The sequence below is a fragment of the Aegilops tauschii genome, chromosome 1, assembly GCF_002575655.3.
Source record: "Aegilops tauschii subsp. strangulata cultivar AL8/78 chromosome 1, Aet v6.0, whole genome shotgun sequence".
In the NCBI taxonomy this organism is placed as follows: Eukaryota; Viridiplantae; Streptophyta; class Magnoliopsida; order Poales; family Poaceae; genus Aegilops; species Aegilops tauschii.
The window spans coordinates 489,045,691-489,060,355 of NC_053035.3; the positions used below are offsets into that span (position 1 = coordinate 489,045,691).

The 14,665-nt window shown below is 50.8% G+C and overlaps 3 protein-coding genes across 6 annotated transcripts; all 3 read right to left on the bottom strand.

Annotated features, from left to right (window-relative positions):
- Window positions 1–1,420: 1,420 nt before the first annotated feature.
- Window positions 1,421–4,460, bottom strand: LOC109781260 (uncharacterized acetyltransferase At3g50280-like). The gene is made up of 2 exons (XM_040396461.3): window positions 3,858–4,460; window positions 1,421–3,097 (listed from the first exon to the last, which is right to left on the bottom strand). The coding sequence occupies exons 1-2, from the start codon at window positions 4,384–4,386 to the stop codon at window positions 2,172–2,174; spliced, it is 1,455 nt and encodes a 484-aa protein (XP_040252395.1). The 5' UTR covers window positions 4,387–4,460; the 3' UTR covers window positions 1,421–2,171.
- Window positions 4,461–6,847: 2,387 nt separating this feature from the next.
- Window positions 6,848–10,381, bottom strand: LOC109781254 (pentatricopeptide repeat-containing protein At5g39680). 3 transcript variants are annotated; one of them, XR_012188005.1, is made up of 3 exons: window positions 8,228–10,381; window positions 7,409–7,687; window positions 6,848–7,323 (listed from the first exon to the last, which is right to left on the bottom strand). XR_012188005.1 is itself a non-coding variant. In XM_073502286.1 (1 exon), the coding sequence occupies exon 1, from the start codon at window positions 10,360–10,362 to the stop codon at window positions 8,314–8,316; it is 2,049 nt and encodes a 682-aa protein (XP_073358387.1). In that variant the 5' UTR covers window positions 10,363–10,381; the 3' UTR covers window positions 8,117–8,313. The 3 variants fall into 3 exon arrangements, 1 of the variants encoding a protein (XP_073358387.1); XR_012188003.1 differs by having other exon boundaries at window positions 6,850–7,323; window positions 8,256–10,381; XM_073502286.1 differs by lacking the exons at window positions 6,848–7,323; window positions 7,409–7,687 and having other exon boundaries at window positions 8,117–10,381.
- Window positions 10,382–11,224: 843 nt separating this feature from the next.
- LOC109781253 (uncharacterized) lies at window positions 11,225–14,442 on the bottom strand. Of its 2 annotated transcripts, none has more exons than XM_020339856.4 (4): window positions 14,115–14,442; window positions 13,279–13,630; window positions 12,263–12,390; window positions 11,225–11,860 (listed from the first exon to the last, which is right to left on the bottom strand). In XM_020339856.4, the coding sequence occupies exons 1-4, from the start codon at window positions 14,433–14,435 to the stop codon at window positions 11,426–11,428; spliced, it is 1,236 nt and encodes a 411-aa protein (XP_020195445.2). In that variant the 5' UTR covers window positions 14,436–14,442; the 3' UTR covers window positions 11,225–11,425. The 2 variants fall into 2 exon arrangements, with proteins under 2 accessions (XP_020195445.2, XP_020195444.2); XM_020339855.4 differs by having other exon boundaries at window positions 14,109–14,442.
- Between the last annotated feature and the right edge of the window lie 223 nt (window positions 14,443–14,665).

Sequence of the window (14,665 nt, forward strand, 5' to 3'; positions counted from 1 at the left end):
ACATCGGGGTGTTGACGGAGGCAAAGGGTGGTCGCCAGAGGCAACGCCAATGACAATACGGCGTGGGGTGGGGAGGACACATGCGCGGGGTGGGAGGGCAAAACTTTTACTCCAGTGGTGGACAGCCGAGTATATTTGAGAGTCGGGGCGGCTCCAGAGTAAAAGTTCTATTCCTCTACCAGTGATAACGGGTCAGTTAGGTGTGATTTAGAGGAGGAAACCCGATTTTTTTACTGCTCTAACATGTTTCAGGGATTAGAGAACCTATACTTATTAACTACGGTTGCATAACTGTGGCATTTAAAAATTAATACTAGTACACAGCCGGCCGTGAGTGATGGGAAGTGAATGGGAAGTGAATGCTTCTCACACTCAGTCTGTCTGGTGCTTTGTTTATATTACGAGGCCTTGAAAGCAACCTGTCTTATTGAACTTTAAGCTCAAATATTGTACTGTATTGTTTTATTGTAAATCAATTCTTCGTCTGGTTGTTGATGAAACATGTTGAAAGTTCAGGTCTGTTTCTCGAACTTTGAAATGGTGTGGATGCTACATGATTTTAAGAGCTGCCTCGACTTGTTTAGCTGGAGTAGGCAGCTTGATGTGGGTAATGACGGGTTCACATGCCAAGTTTATTTTATTGGGTTGACCCATCAATCTGAGAAGCAATCTCTGTGCAAGAACCTGCAGACTACTTGGCTCCTAAAACTGTCAGGGTGTCACCTGCATGTTTTGACAATAATCCATGATCTGTTGCTTATCAAGGCGCTGTTTCTAGACTTCATTTCAGAAATGATTCTGATCCAACTTATGGACTTCTACTCGGCATTCTTTTAGTTTGAGCATTGTAGGAATGATTCATTTCTTATTATGTGAAGTATAAGCATGAATAGCTTTGCATCAGCACTATATTGAAAAACAGAGCCCAGAGGTGAGATGGCTTAACCTGATATGGTGGCTAACTGTTCGAGAGGCTGGGAGAGGACCTAGCTGCTAGGGCTCGCCAATCATTTGTTGATTCATCCATTCAGGGGAGGCCGTGCCATGGGAGCTGGCCTTCCAGATCCAAGAACAAATATGTATGAGCTTTCGTGCTGAATATGCATACAGTTATGCAGTATGTGCAGTTTGCATGCTCCAAGTTCCGTTCTGTAGTAGTGGTATTTTTCTCTGGTCCAATTATTGGATCTCTTATCTCTATTTGGTCTCTGAACATTCAGGCAGAACATTTGTTGTCCTTCGGAGGTACCAGGAGGTGATTGATGTCGTCTATCTTAGTTCACTCATTTGTTTTTGTTCCTTGGTTTGAAATACTGACATGAATAGCATGCATATTTGTTTGGTGCGTAAAAGATATCTAGGTTCTCAGCATTCATATAATTATATTCTCTTGGCACAGATCATGCGATTTCCCATCATATTCTTCACATCAAGATACAAACATCAAACCAAAATTGATGATATTGTGATCCCTTCTCTATCCGTGTATACTAATAGAAAGGTGATTATGATGCAATGCATCCCTTTATTTAAATTCCTTACCCAACCTACAATATTTCCTTCAGTCTTACAGTCTGTTAAATTTGTATCCTAATAAAAATCTTAACACTGTGGAAAACTTTCTTTTATATTTGTTTGAGAAATTATGTGTCAATTGGTAATCGATCGAGCGTTGAAAATGTCCATTGTCTGCACCTAAACCATTGTGTGTATCTGACACTGGAGCATTCACGCCAATATCAGTTTCGAGTCTGCAAGGTTTGAAAGTACAGTTGCAAAGTAAAAGCCAGCCGAAGCTATAACCGAGCGTGGCAAAGCGCGCCTGTTCTTCTAGTAGTTAATACTCCCTCCGTACTTAAATATAAGTCTTTGGAAAGATTTCACTATGAACCACATACAGATGTATGTAGATGCATTTTAGAGTGTAGATTCACTCATTTTGCTTCGTATGTAGTCCATAATGAAATCTCTATAAAGACTTATATTTAAGAACGGAGGGAGTAGTACACAGCCGGCCGTGAGGCACGAGCAATGCAGTTCATCTCTCCAAATAGTTCCATGGACGATCTAGCTGACCTTGTCGTGTGCACGTACGCAGGAACAGAGGGAAACACAGCCGGCCGTCAGACCGCTCGGATGCCAAGGCTGGTGATCCGGAGAGCGACACGTCCTTACGTCACCATGGCTAAGTAACCCGGGGTGGCCACCGCGCTCATGAACTCCTCGTCGGCGACCAGCCTCGCGAGCGCCTCCGGGGCGAGGCACACCTCCAGCGCCATGCTCCCTTGGCCGCCTCGCCCCTCGTACACCGTCGCCTTCCCGTCCAGCTTGTTGGCCGGGCCGCTGCGGACGGCCACCGGCGCGCCCCAGCCGAAGTCGTTCCCGTACACGTCGAACCTCGGCGAGCTCCCCGTCAGCACCATGGCGCGCGCGGTGGCCACCAGAGCGGGCAGGGACGAGAAGCTGGGTTCCAGGGGCCAGCGCGCGAGCTTCTCCCTCGCGCTCGCCTCCGCAAACGACGCCACGGCCCTGTTAAGGAGCCACGCCGCCCAGGCCAGCCCCCTGCCGAGGATCTCGCCGGCGGGCGATGCCGTGCTCGCGTGCGCCACCACGGCGTTGCCCGCGTACGACGCGCGTATGCCGTCGACGCGGCCACGGCATCCGACGAGGAGGTAGTACGCCATCTTCTGCTCCGGCGCGAGCCGCCGGGCTCGGCACACCGCGCGCCACAGGTGCGCGAGCAGGGCCTGCAGCGAGGAGATTGTGGTGGTGGCGGTGCCGGCCATCTCCGCGTTCGCCTTCGCCTTGAGCTCCTTTACTCTCTCCGCCGGGAAATGGAGAAAGCACTCATGCACCGGCGGGAACTGGGGTACGCGCTTGCCGACCATGTCCTCCACCGTGCCGAAGGGCAGAGGGATGGGGACGGGGACGGGGCAGCTGTCCAGGAACCACTGCCTGTCGAAAACCGGCGACGGCGCCGAGATTACTACATCATCATCAGAGGAGCCACCGACACTCCGGCGGCTTAGCTCGGACCAGGTGTTGATGAAGTGCCAGAAGGTGGTTCCGTCGGCGACGCCGTGGTTGTTGGCGCCGCCTCTCCTCGCAGCGCCGCTCTTCTTCTTCCTGTCGTTGCCTCACACAACTCTCTTGTGGTTTCTCTCTATCTTCTTCTCTCAAGAACACAAGAACACACACACATGGAAGAAACTCAAACACACACACACGCATGGACCAAGAAGGAGCACAAATGCTTTGCCATAGGCTCTTCTCCTTGGCGAACACACAGGCTACATATTTTCCTCAGCCCTCTTTTTCATTCACCAATGCAACATATATATACACAAAGGTTAGGCACTCATGTCATACAGCCCACGGCTCTACCTAGATCCACTACTCCACTAAACTCTTCATGCACTAACCACTAGCTAACACACCGGCCTCTAACTTGACTCGGCTACTCATCCAACATGCACGGCTCAATTAACTAGCCCACTAACCAACTAACTCCATGCATGCCCGCGTACACCGCTCGAGTAGCTCCTTCTCAGCAGCGCACGCCGCGCTTATACGCGCACAACGCGGCCGGCGTCCAACAGATCACCAACGGCCTCTGACTCAACCTTCACCTACACGACGGACACGAGCACGAACTCATGGACCTAGACCTACACGGTGAACGCCAACGCGAGAACAGACTCACGCGTCACCAACACGAATGCTCGCCACGGCGCTGCGTCCCGCATGTCCCGCACGCATCCGAAGAGCCCGACCGCACCAGTGCGCCCCGCACGTCCCACACGCATCCGACGTGCCCGACGAGCCCGACTGCACCAGACGCCGTGGCTTATTCCAACAGTGGTTGAGCGACATGGCGATGAAGACGCCGTCGGCGAGCTCGGTGACCTGCGCGGCCAGCACCGGGCGGGAGCCCGCGACGGCGTCCGCCCCGAGCAGCCCATCGAGCGGGAAGAAGGACCAGACCACGCGCGGGATGTAGAGCGAGGCGGCGACGTCCGCGGCGGTGACGCCGGGCGCCACGGCGTGGACGAACTCGGCGCCTTCGCCGCTGCAGCGGAGCGAGATGGCGAGGCTCTGAGGCTGAGGCGACGTGGCGGCGAGGCGGCCGGCGAAGGGGTAGAAGCGTCCCAGAGCGCGCGCCAAGGACGACGCTACGCGCTCCACGACTCCTCCGGCGGCGATGGCGTTGGGCAGCAGGACGCCCTTCTGGATGTACTCCAGGGTGATCATCCGAAGGTCCCATGGCGTCAGGTGGATGCTCTCCGGCTCCGGCTCAGGCTCAGGCCTCTGCTCTGGCGGCAGCGACGGCCGTATCATGCGCCGGGACACGATCCGGACATCGCCCGTCGATCTTGGTTCAGACATTATAGAGTGTGGCTAACTTGCAGACGGGCAGAGCACATGAGCGCATGCATGGTTGCACGCCCACCTTATCTTCCTTGCAGGCACGTCGTATACGAGCAAGGCTGCCCCTTGCCCACCTTATCTTGTTTTGAAGCAATTGAGCTGATGGTAGAACCAGGGATCCTACCGGACCTGCTCCGTAGGTTGTAGGGGAAGGATGAAGCGGGGCGAGGCGATGAGCGGGCGCGCCGGCGGCTGGGCGCCGTCGCGTCGGAGGGAGATGGCGGCGGCGGCTAGGGTTAGAGACGGCTAGGGTTCCGGCTCCTCTGGGAGCCGGGCAATAGGGATAATAATATTTTTATTGCTTAACTCCAAAAAGAGTCTTGCAGCCTATATTTATAACCTAGATAACTTGCATAAGAATTAACCTAAGATAGAATTAACCTAAGATAACTTGTGGGTTAAGATTGCCCGGTGGGCCTAGCTAAACCGGCCATAACACTTCTCCCCGCCTGCACAAACAACTCGTCCTCGAGCTGTAAGGTGGGGAAGCGCTTGCGGAACTCCTCGAGGCGATCAACCAGCGTCAAACACCTTCTCGACGGCTGGGGCGGCCAGGTCGGCGGCGACGGCGTCCTCCGGAATGTAGTATGCAACCTCCAGGTAGAAGAGCCGCGGGCAGGCATGGCCGGGTGTGTAGGGCTCGTCGCAGTTGAAGCACAACCCTTGGCGGCGACGCTCGAGTAGCTCGGCTGAGGTGAGCCGGCGGAACGGGCGCGCCGCGGTCGCGGCGAGGGGTGCCGCAGAAGCCTGCGCAGGCCGACCCTGCGTGGAATCCGGCCCGGGTAGCGACCCAGCGGTCCGGAACGGTGATTCCTGCTGGATGGCCACTGCGCGGCGCTCGAACGTGCGGGCGTAGTACATGGCCGACTGGAGATCCTGGGGTCCCCGAAGCTCCACGTCCACGCGGATGTGATCCGGAAGTCCATCGACAAAGAGGTCGGCCCGCTGCTGCGCCGTCACGCCCGACGCATGGCATGCCAGGGCCTGGAAACGGTCGGCGAAGTCCTGCACCGTGGAGGTGAAGGGAAGGCGGCCGAGCTCCGCCAGGCGGCTCCCGCGAACCGGAGGCTCAAAGCGAAGGAGGCAGAGCTCGCGGAAGCGCTCCCAAGGGGGCATGCTGCCCTCGTCCTGCTCGAGGTCGTAGTACCAGGTCTGGGCTGCACCGCGGAGGTGGTAGGATGCCAGCCAAGTGCGCTCCGACGCGAGCGTGCGCTGGCCATGGAAAAACTGCTCACATTGGTTGAGCCAGTTAAGCGGGTCCTCCGTGCCGTCATAAGTGGCGAAATCGATCTTGGCGAACCGTGGCGGCGTCTGGGTCGGCGCGCCATGGTCGACCGGCTCGGCGGTGCAGAGCAGTGATGATGACGGCGCCCAGTGAACGGTGGGGAGGCCGTCATAGGCCCCCGCGGAGCCGGACGAGGCCCCAGACTGCAGCGTGGGTACCGGTGGGTCCCCGGCCTCTGTGTAAACTGGCGGTGGCGACGTCCCGGTTAGCAAGGCCGGGATCGGGGATGGTGACAGCGGAAACCGGACCTGCTGGATCGGAAGTCCTCCCGGTGTGGACTGGCCCAGTCCGGAGCTGGGCGGCGGCGGTGGGAGCTGGACCGGCGCGGGCGGCGCGGTTGGCGCGGCTGGGGCCGGCGCGGGCCAGTGCGGCCACTGCGGCGCTGGGGCGGGCGCGGGAGGCGCCGCGAGAACCGGCGCGGGCCACTGCGGCCAGGACGGCGTTGAGGCGGGCGGCGGCTGGAGCGACGGATGGGCCCCGGCAATCGCCGCGGGTACCAAGTACCAGGGCAGGTGTAGCAGCGGTGGGGGCCCGCCGGTGTAACCCGCCTGGAACGGCAGCAGGGGCGTCCCGCTTGGGCCCGACGCGTTCTGGATCGGCCAGTGCGTCACCGGGTGGCTGTAGGCGGGGGGCGCAGCCGACGGGGTGGTGTGCGGGCCGGCCAAGTACAGGGAGATGCCCTGGACGGCCGTCACGAGGTCCCGCAGGGTGCTGGTCATCTCCTCCGGCGTGAAGACAGAGGTTGTCAGCGGCGCGGAAGTGACGGGGGCCGGCGGCGCGGAGGTGATCAGGGCCGGCGGCCTAGGGGACCCGGCATTGGTCATCGGGGCGGTGGTGATGATGGGCAGCGGCTGCGTGGGTGTTGATGACGACATGATCGAACCCGAGTCTCTACCAAATTGGTAGAACCAGGGATCCTACCGGACCTGCTCCGTAGGTTGTAGGGGAAGGATGAAGCGGGGCAAGGCGATGAGCGGGCGCGCCGGCGGCTGGGCGCCGTCGCGTCGGAGGGAGATGGCGGCGGCGGCTAGGGTTAGAGACGGCTAGGGTTCCGGCTCCTCTGGGAGCCGGGCAATAGGGATAATAATATTTTTATTGCTTAACTCCAAAAAGAGTCTTACAGCCTATATTTATAACCTAGATAACTTGCATAAGAATTAACCTAAGATAACTTGCATAAGAATTAACCTAAGATAACTTGTGGGTTAAGATTGCCCGGTGGGCCTAGCTAAACCGGCCATAACAGCTGAAGATGACATGTACAGTTGAGAATTTTTGCAACAAAATGCGTGTCTTGTTGGATCGCAAGAAAATTTGTGATGCGGAAACTTTGAGCTAGGATTGATTTACATTCCATACGAATCTCCATTTCTAGACGATTCGTAGTAGAGGAGCATTTTCTCTTCTCTCTGCATCCTCACTTCTAATAACACTTTTTACAACCCGCTCGGCCAGAGGATTTAACCGATTTTTTGTAGGAAAAAAAGTACCCAGCAATGATATCATGTGTAGGCTCACATGTCAATGTGTGGTTTGGTCAAACCAAAAGCTCTCAAGAATCGGGAACCTGATATATAAAAATTATTCCCTCTGGATATATGGGGGGAGACCTGAAAGAAGGAACATCACAACAGTTCAGACAAAAGGAGCGACGAAGAAATGAAGTTGCAAAGAGCAAAGGGAAAACCAGCAAACCTGGGATGATCAACGGCGGGAATGTAGGCTTGAGCGACACCGCCAGCAAGGGGATCTGCTGCAAGATGGGAGCAGGGCGACGGGCAGAGCTCGTGCGGAGGAAGAGGAAAACCATGTTTGCTAGTAGAAAACCTCCAGAGAGAAAAGGGGTTGTTGCTGTTGAAAAACAACATGCAGAAGCAATAAGCCGTGCACTGTGTATGCTTGAGCAGATATCCTTGTGGTGTTTTTTTACTTGAACCTAGGCGACAACTTCTGCCAGTAGGAAACAGAACTCACCTGGAGCATCATGCAGCAGGCAACAAATGAGTTGCTGTCGCTAACTTTTTAGATTACTGGTCCAAACGATGAGCAATATAAATGATATTGGCAAGTTAAGGAAAAACATTATTTGCAAAAAAACAAGTTAACTTCTCCAGATCAAAATGAACAGCTCTACAAATTCTGTAGAAATAGACATCTAGCCAGACACATCTATTGACAAAGTTCATCATCCAGTTAATGTCCAGTGTGTAGGAAAAATGCTAATTGTAGAACATTATAGGTGTATGTATGTAAAACTAAACGTTATATATATAGTGCAAAGAAATATAAGATCGTTTAGATCACTACTTTAGTGATCTAAATGATCCTATATTTCTTTACAGAGGGAGTATATCTGATCAACTACATGATCAAAGATAGTGAACAGAGACATTGTTGCAGTGGTAACATTCACACAATTTACAGGCGAATTCCTGATGTGTTTCCGTCTCTATTCGGTCAAGCAAATTGACTTTTTCAGTTACAAAAATCCTTAAAATATTTACAGATTCTAACCTTGGCTCTAGAAAATAAGATGACATACCATGTTGATGTCCATAACAACACATATGCTCTGGAGCTTCTGACAACCAAGGTGTGGATCACCAATAGTCATCACATGAACATACTCCATCCTCTATACAATGAAACCGAACAGTATCTCTTATAACTATTCTTCTTCTTGTTACAAGAGAGATGAGTTTGATAGCAACATGGCAATCATCGCATATCCTGAGATTTTTCATTATGCGGATAGTTGCTCCTTCGGGGCTGTGAATAAGGCCAAACGCAAGGGCCATTTTCTCACTGTGATACATAAGATGCTCTTCCTTTTGTTCATCCTCAACATCATGTAGGACAACCGCAAAATTCGGAGCATATCCGATCACTTTGATCTGGTCTATCAACTCTTTGAGCTTTATGGTGATCTGGTTTATCCATTGGTGATTCTTGTCGTCTGATGTGAAAACCTGGACCTCACTTCCTACTTGAATCCAACTAACACCAGGCTCTTTCCTAACACCCCTCTCTCTCATCAGCTTCCGGACCTTCACGACGCCATCCCATCGGTTTGCTTTTGCATACATGTTAGAAAGCAAAACATAGGTTCCAACATCATTGGGTTTCAACTCAAGGATCTGCTCAGCTACTCGATGACCCAGGCCATAGTTTTTATATACCTGGCAAGAACCTAAAAGCGATTTCCACGCAACAACGTCAGTGCCAATACAGTTGCTCAATATGAACTGTTCCGCCTCATCTAGCCGTCCAGCTCTGCAGAGCAAACCAACCATGCAGGTGTAATGTTCTCTTCCAGGTTTTATACCCATTTCCTTCATCATAATGTTCAAGTAGTACAATCCTTCATCGACAAGACCCAACTGTGCACAAGCTGACAGCACCCCAACAAATGTCACATAGGATGGGGCTTCTTCAGCAGACAACATATCATGAAATACACGCATGGCTTCTCTTGCAAGGCCATGATGAGCATAGCCTATTATGATCGAATTCCACGAGACCACGTCGCGACATGGCATAGAAAGGAAGACTCTCCATGCATCACTAATGCTGCCACTTTTTGCATACATATTAATGAGGGCATTACAGACAGACAGAGCGCCCCAATGCCCAGTTTTCACAGCAGAGGCACTGAGTGCATTGCCATTTTTCAAGGCTGCAAGACCAGCACAACTGTTGAGAGCCACGGCATAAGTGAACTCATTTGGCCGAATTCCTTCCATTTCCAAATCTAAGAACAACTGCAATGCCTCTTCAAACAGCTCATTCTGGGTATAGGCAGTCATAACAGCTGTCCAAGAAACAACATTCTTTTCTGGCAAAACCTCAAATGCGGAATGAGCATCACAGGCGCACTCACATTTCCCGTACATATCAACCAGAGCGCTGCCCACATACACATTCAGCTCGAGCCTCCTCTTCAACGCCTGGGAATGCACTTGACGACCAAGCAGCAGCTCTTTGGTGCTAGCACAATGCCCAAGAACTGCGACATACGACACATGGTCCCATTGCTCAACTTGTCCGACCATGCTTCTGACAACCCTGACCGAACCATCAAACTTGCCCTTGTCAAGAAACCCATTGATCATCGAGTTGAACGCGAACGCGTCGAAACCAGGCACCATCTCAAACACCTTGACCGCATCCTCCACATGAGCACACTGGCAGTACATATGCAGCAAAGCGTTGCAGACATAGTGGTGCTCCGCCAGCCCAGACTTGACGGCATGCCCATGGCACTGCCTCCCCATGTCGTAGCTACGGACCTGGGCCGTGGCGGACACGGCGGTGGACAGAACGTACTCGTTGAGGTCGAAGTCGGCCGCCCTGAGCAGCGCAAGCGCGTCCCCGTGGCGACCGGAGGAGGCGTAGCCGGACATGAGGAGGCTCCCGGAGACCGGGTTGCGGGAGGGCATTGCGTCGAACACCCGGCGGGCAAGGCCGAGGCAGCCGCACTTGGCGTAGAAGGCGATGAGGTGGTTGTGCAGGACGACGTGGAAATGGGACGCTCTGAGCATATGCGCGTGGACTGCCTTGCCTGCGGACAGCTTGCCGGCGGCCGCCGCAGTGCGAAGCACGGCCACGGCCGCGTGCAGCTGGAGAGCGGCGCCGCCGAGGCCAGCCATGGGAATACTACCAGTTTTGGACAGCTCGGGTCAAGGGACGGTCGACCTAATGCCCAGTTTTCTTTCACTCGATGGACCATTTGGGGGCCCACTTCGGCCCATGAGACGGCAGGTGCAGCCCGTACCTCCAAAGAGGCCGAAATAACTGTTTTAACCTTTTTCTAAAAAAACCTTTTTTGTCTCAAAAACAAAAAAATGTTTTAACCTTTTAAACGAAGTTTGGCACGATTGGATCCCTATTTGAAAGTTTTGCACAATCTGATCCTCGGACCGGTACACAGCATATGGGCTACCACTATAGTCAATGGCAGTAGCATAGGGTCCACACTCACCCCTAAAAAAAAAAATCTCCGGTGCATCGCAGTAAAGTATTGATGCAGTCTGGGTGTCCACATAAGTATTATTTTTTGTTTTGTCTTTAACAAAAAAGAACAATTTGTCCAAATAATTGTAGAATGGAGTTTAAAAAAATAATCATGTTTACTTATCTGTAACTGTAACTATCTTTAGAAATTCCCCAAAAAATACAAACACTTATGATGCCTAGGTTAAGAGGCATATAGTCTATTAACCATCTCAATTTATTTATGCACTTCAGTTCGATGTAAAAAAAGGTGATAAAGTTAATAAGTACCTTAAGGTTAAAAAAATATGTAATAAAATATTTAAAGGTAAGTAAAAAATATGTTTTCTTGAAAATAATCCATTTGGACAATTTGTTTTCTTGTTGGGCAAAAAGAAATGAACTAAAAACATAATATTACTCCCTCCGTCCCGTAATATAAGAACGTTTTTAACACTAGTATTGTCAAAAACGTTCTTGCATTATGGGACGGAGGGAGCATAAACAAGTACAGAACCGTGCCACTAAAATACTGCATTCATTCACTAGTAACATAAAACTAGCAAAAAATAGCATTCATATTTCTTCTAGTGTTACCAGCGTATTACATTCTCTAGTGGTCTCCTCAGCAAAATCTATCCGAAAAGCTAAGCGAGAAAAAAACTCTTCAAGAAAGACATGAGAAAAATATAGACGTTGATATAGACATCCGACCGGCGGCTAATCTTTCCAGCCATCCTTGGTCGACCTCCTCGAAGCCAGACCTTTCGACGACAGGTTGGGCATGGAGTTCGACGGTGTTGACGGCGCCTCCTCGTCGTCCCAGTCATCTCCCCAGTTGTCATCCCACTGGTCAGGCTGATCAGCTTCTTTCTTCCCTCCAATGGAGACTGGTAGCTCTGGTGCGTCGAGCTTCTGGTATGCTGGCCCACCATCTTGCTTCCGCGCCCTACGGAGTTTGACACATAGTCCCACCAGCCCAAGGAGAACAAATACGGGCACCAGCATGTAGGTTGGAGTAAGCCGCATTGGTATCACCCGGCCTGTGTTCCTTGTGACTGCGGTCTCAAGATTGATTTTACAGGTTTCTTCTGCGACTTTGAGAACTATCGCCATGTCATTCACGGTATCGCTGACAGAAACACTCACCTGCGTCTGAATTAATAATGACAGAAGAAGAGAAGATCAGTATAACATTCAGATAGCACTAAAATCAGAATGCCAAGGGCCCAGTTTCCGTATTGAAGTTGATAAGAGCAAAGATAGTGTATTAAACATTAGGCAAACATGATAGTATATCACATTAACACCCGTAATCAATCATGTAACAGCAGACAAATATTTTGAATTTTGCATTCATGGGCATGGGAAGTCCAAGAGGACACCCATATGCTTGTTCAAACAAACTTTCACAGCAAAAGGGAAAATAAATGGCATTTTCTTCAGAACACTCCACGCAAAAGCAAAATACTGAGACATTTTACATGAAACAATTAAGACATAAAAACCAACAATATAATTATCTTCAAAGATTAATTATCATGCACAGTAGCATACCTCATTGTGACCGTTTGCTTCAACATGAACTGTATCTTCTGCTAAGATGACATAATCTGGAGCCGTTATGCTAACATCAAGTGGGTTTGTGCCTTTGTTGTCCATCAAAAGGGATAGAGCTGACGAATCTGGTTTTAATTGTAACAGGTCACTTATGTGCAAAAATGTGGAAAGGGCTGGAAAGAACTAAGATGAGTACATGAAAAAACTTCAGAGAGATCACAGGAAGAATATCTTGGCGAATATTCCATTCGAGAAGAAATAATGGATAGTAGGTGTTCTTGAGGCAACACTCAAAAAGTTCTACAGGGACTCCATTTGCACTTTAGCAAAAATAAATTATATCTGATATAGCACTAGTTGTAAGTATGCTAGTCTTTGTTTGTGGCCCCACCTAGACCAAAACTGTAGCCAGGGTATATCATATCATGACCAAAACCAAGGTCTACAACTGATAGCACTAGTTTTGGCGGCACACTGATAGAGAAACTAACTATGATTGGCAACTTATTAATGTCATGTCAGTTGTGCCAACCGTCCAATTCCATCATTGGCATATTATGGTAGCAGCAATTGATAGCACTAGTTTTGGCTACACGTTGACAGAGAACTTAACTATAATTGGCAACTTATTAATGTCACAAGGCCAAACCATAAATTGCATCATGTGCTTTGGTATATCTAAATTTTTGCTTGATGGCGCCAATTACATCCAACCGTTATTTGACAGACAACAAAAGAGATGTGGGAAACATCTTAGTGGCATGGTTGACCAAGTTTCAGATTCCCAACATGGGTGAGCCCGTCAGTTTTATCTTCCAACTTTTGAATACTACATTGATACTTGATGAGAAAAACATCAGTTTAGCTGCCATAAGACCATGGCAAGCATTCAAAAGGAATGAAATAATGTTTGATCTAGCAGGTTTATATGCATGATAGAAGCAAAGCATATAATATCGTAAGCAACTAGACACAACCAGAGAGTAAGGAAGAACAAATGACTAGAAAATCACCTCCGGAAACTTTCAAGCAGGCGATGAACTTCTGTTTTTCAATGAGACATCTATGGGATGGATCACATTCGCCGATCAGTGGATCCTGCAAGAAGTCCGTCGAGGATGTTGTTGTGTTGCCATCTTTGTCATTTGGTTTCTGTACTGGCTCATCTTTCCCGGTGCTAGTTCCTTTGACGGAATTATCCGTGTTAGTGTTCTCAGTAATGACGTTCTTGAGCTCCCCCTCCCCGTGTACTTTCTGTTGCGTGTTAGGATCTGCCTCGCCGTTCTGCCCTGTCCTCCCAACACCTGGATCCGCTATATCAGTACCATTGTTTCCTCCTGCTGGTAGGATACCAGTGGTACTATCCTGAATTCAAAAGAAAACGTGTCAATCAAAGACAAAAAGGGAAAAACATCGCCTTGTATGTTAGTCGTTTGATTTTTTTTGAAAAAGTGTTAGTCGTTCGATTGCTGCTGTATTGATTTAGCTGTCTGAACTTAAGTTTGCATGGCAAGTGCCTCACTGGATCACTGCTGCAGTGCTTTAAGCTGTCTGAAATTGAGCTTGCATGGGAGTGCTTCAGCAGCCCCCCAATCTGACCCAGCACTACTGATGCGGAATTCATACCATCGGAGGTAACGCAACGCCGAATCTCACAACCTAAATACAGAGGAGTGAATAGTGGTATGTAGTACGAAATTTAAATCAAGCTCTCTGCGTCGTCTCATCGCGGAAGCAGAGCTCCCCAGATCGCACCAACTCTAGCGCACGGTGCGGCCGGGGGCAACCGGGCAGACGACTCTCTGGAGGTTCAGCGAGGGAGGGGGGCAGGGAGGGAGGGGACCTTCACCTCGGCTGCTGCTGCGACGGCGGCGGCGGCCGAGAAGGCGAGCAGGAGGAGGAGCGCCGCTGCCCGCCGCATCACCGCCGACCGAGTGAGCCCGGAGCGGGGCGGTTCCGGCCGAATGGCGCCGGACTGGGGCCTCCGCGTCGCCGGGCGGAGATCTGGAGGCGAGGCGATTTGGTGGGAGACGGCGAGGATCCCCGGGAGCGGAGGAGACCCGAGGGGAACTAGACGGCAACTCGAGGAGGCGTGGTGGAATAAAAATAAGGGGAAGAAGCATAAAAAAACATGCGAAAAGAAAACGAAGGCGGCCGGCACATGCGACATCACCGATCCTGCTGCTCGGCGAGTATGCCATTTGGGCTTCAAGCGGCCGCACTCAAAAGTCTGAAATATTCTGCGCCTCCGCAGGCTGCAGCAAGAGCATCTACAATCGGACCTACCAAAATCCGGCCTCAAAACGTTCATGTGTGTCTGTAAAGAGTGACCGATAAAGAGACGAATATTCCATTGCACAAGGAGTACCTCATTTTAAATCATCAAATTCATATAATTTC

Bases quoted from the DNA above. Each gene is read 5' to 3' on its own strand.
- LOC109781260 (XM_040396461.3), bottom strand. From the start codon at position 4,386: ATGTCTGAACCAAGATCGACGGGCGATGTCCGGATCGTGTCCCGGCGC. The intron at 3,098-3,857 runs GTTGGAATAAGC...CTGCGAGGAGAG, and splicing joins CGCCATGTCGCTCAACCACT to GCGGCGCCAACAACCACGGC.
- LOC109781254 (XM_073502286.1), bottom strand. From the start codon at position 10,362: ATGGCTGGCCTCGGCGGCGCCGCTCTCCAGCTGCACGCGGCCGTGGCC.
- LOC109781253 (XM_020339855.4), bottom strand. From the start codon at position 14,435: ATGTCGCATGTGCCGGCCGCCTTCGTTTTCTTTTCGCATGTTTTTTTA. The intron at 12,391-13,278 runs GTGATTTTCTAG...AATTAAAACCAG, and splicing joins CTGCTTGAAAGTTTCCGGAG to ATTCGTCAGCTCTATCCCTT. The intron at 11,861-12,262 runs GTATGCTACTGT...TTATTAATTCAG, and splicing joins AAGCAAACGGTCACAATGAG to ACGCAGGTGAGTGTTTCTGT.